The 2,288-nt window shown below is 54.8% G+C and overlaps 2 protein-coding genes across 2 annotated transcripts; one reads left to right on the plus strand and one right to left on the minus strand.

Moving 5' to 3' along the window:
• The first annotated feature begins 286 nt into the window (after nucleotides 1–286).
• Nucleotides 287–1,499, plus strand: SPRG_18436 (hypothetical protein). The gene has a single exon (XM_012357874.1). The coding sequence runs from the start codon at nucleotides 380–382 to the stop codon at nucleotides 1,427–1,429; it is 1,050 nt and encodes a 349-aa protein (XP_012213264.1). The 5' UTR covers nucleotides 287–379; the 3' UTR covers nucleotides 1,430–1,499.
• Nucleotides 1,500–1,868: 369 nt separating this feature from the next.
• On the minus strand, nucleotides 1,869–2,217 carry SPRG_18437 (hypothetical protein; the record flags this gene model as incomplete). Its single annotated transcript, XM_012357875.1, has 1 exon — nucleotides 1,869–2,217. The coding sequence occupies one exon, from the start codon at nucleotides 2,215–2,217 to the stop codon at nucleotides 1,915–1,917; it is 303 nt and encodes a 100-aa protein (XP_012213265.1). The 3' UTR covers nucleotides 1,869–1,914.
• Between the last annotated feature and the right edge of the window lie 71 nt (nucleotides 2,218–2,288).

Genomic DNA, 2,288 nt, shown 5'->3' on the forward strand with positions numbered 1-2,288 from the left:
AAGGAGGAGGCGTCCGCGGACAAGAGTCGTATCTATGCGCTGCCATTGGCCCGAAGCGGAATGTTGGTCGGAGGATCGTGTCGGTTTTATGCGCGTTGCAGTTGGCGCGGTTTCTGCAAGGTCGCATACAGTGACGCAGTATAGACACGCGGCAACGATGTGCAAAGTCGGATACATTTTCCCGCAAGAGTTTGTGATTGAGATGAAGCCGATGAATTTTTCGAGTGCATTTTCTCTACACTGAGCTGGTACGCTATAGGCTATAGAGAATCTCTAGGGCAAGAATATGTGATAGTCTTGCTGCCTGTGTTATGGAAAGTGCAGCCTTTAAGCACCCAAGACACGACGCTTCATTTTCCTCTTTTTGGATCGCATCACGATGAAGCTCTTCGGTCTCGTCGCCTTTGCTGCGACGTCGTCGCTCGCCCAGTTCCAGGACACGTGCTCGCAGCAGCTCACGGACGCGGTCGCCGAGTGCCAGAAGTCCGCCGGCATCGACGACCTGAAGTTGTTTATCCCGGCGATCAAGGACGGCGCGGGTCGCGACAATTACTGTGGCAACGCGTGGGCTGGGTGTGCCAAGCTCAAGTTGCTCGCGCCGGCATCCGACTGCATCTTCTGGATCTGGAAGGGCTGGAGCGTCAACCCGTCCAAGGAGCTTGCGTGTCCCGCGGATCAGACTACGATGCTGTGCACTCCGAACCGCCTAGCCGTCTCGGAGGGCTATGGCTTGCTCTATGCCAACACAATCCAGAGCAACACCAACGAGCAGTTTGCGTACAACAACGAGACCAAGGCCATCGTCGCCAAGAGCAACGGTCAATGCCTCGACGTCTACAAGGACAACAACCAGTTCAAGCTTCACACGTACGCGTGCGATAGCAAGAACACCAACCAGAAGTGGACCATCACCAACCACAAGGTGCAGCATGCAGTGCACGGCGTGTGCCTCCAGGCGGACCTCGGCCACCCGGGCGCTGCCGTCGGCGTCGCGCCGTGCTCTGGCGCGTCCGAAACTAACCAGTGGTTTGACGCGTGCGACCGTGTGCCCAAGGGCTACGTCCAGCTCCGCGCCGCGACGGGCAAGAACCTTCTCGAGTACAACAGCGGCTTGTACCTCAACCCGGGTGGCCACGACTTTAACGACATCTTCGAGTGGGGCAACGGTCTCCTCAAGAGCGCGTCCAACGGCCAGTGCCTCGACGTGTACAAGGATGGCAACGGCCAGTTCAAGCTCCATACGTACGCGTGCGACAGCAACAACGGCAACCAAAAGTGGACCATCGCCAACAACGTCGTCAAGCACGCGACACACAACAATATTTGCTTGGACGCCGACCCAACGTATGCCGACTCGCACGCGCAAGTGTGGGAGTGCACGCCCAACAACCCCAACCAGCAGTGGACGCTCTTGCAATACTCCAAGTAAGAGTCAGACCAAGGAATATGTAGCGAACCATTAAAGAATATATATGACGTTGGTAGTTTTAACTTTGACACGTGCAATCAAGTTTTCGTGGTCTGCTAGGTCGCTGGGGGTGGCTGGAGGTCGGCGAGACCGGTGTAGCACGACTGCGCCGAGTGCGCAGCCATCTAGCTAGTACAGAACGGAGCCGATAAACCTTGATGACGAGACGTGCAGTCAGTATCACTTGCTACAATACTATGGCTTTGGCCAAGCGGTGGGTCGTCAAGACGACGATGGCGACATGGACTCGTGTGATATAGATGAATTGCGCACGGTTAAGGGACTTGAGGGAAGTGACTTTTGCCTGAAACTGCTGTTTCATACACGCCGCAAAATATTGTCCAGGTTGCCGCGTCAGCAATTGCTGGTAATCCACAGCTTTGTCAGTGAAGAAACAAAAGTTATGAAAAATGCAATTTATTAGTACGAAACAAACGAGGTGACGCTCATGCTGTCTCTCGCTTCTCCTTGGGCTTGTGCTCGACAGCCCACTGCAGCGCGACGTCTTGGAACGCCTCAAAGTGCTTTTTCCGCATGATCTTCTTCTCGAGAATGTCGTCGAGCTGCTTGAGACCGCCAAAGAGGCGCTGGTCCACAATCAGGTCGGCCATGTGGTCAGTGACGTGGCCTTCGAACGTCTCGGTGAGCTTTTCCTTGGTCGCTGTGTTCATAAACTTGGTCAAAAATTGCATCGTCTTCTCGTCGACTTCGACGGACGGCGCGTGGTGCGTGGCGTGGTGCTTGCCCATGGTGGTGGTGTTGGCTGCTGCTGAAAAGCAAATAGGAAAATGATTAAAGACAAGAGAGTCGTCAATGATAC

This window comes from Saprolegnia parasitica, assembly GCF_000151545.1.
Source record: "Saprolegnia parasitica CBS 223.65 unplaced genomic scaffold supercont2.1197, whole genome shotgun sequence".
NCBI lineage: Eukaryota > Oomycota > Saprolegniomycetes > Saprolegniales > Saprolegniaceae > Saprolegnia > Saprolegnia parasitica.

Coding starts and splice junctions, on each gene's coding strand:
- SPRG_18436 (XM_012357874.1), top strand. CDS start 380: ATGAAGCTCTTCGGTCTCGTCGCCTTTGCTGCGACGTCGTCGCTCGCC.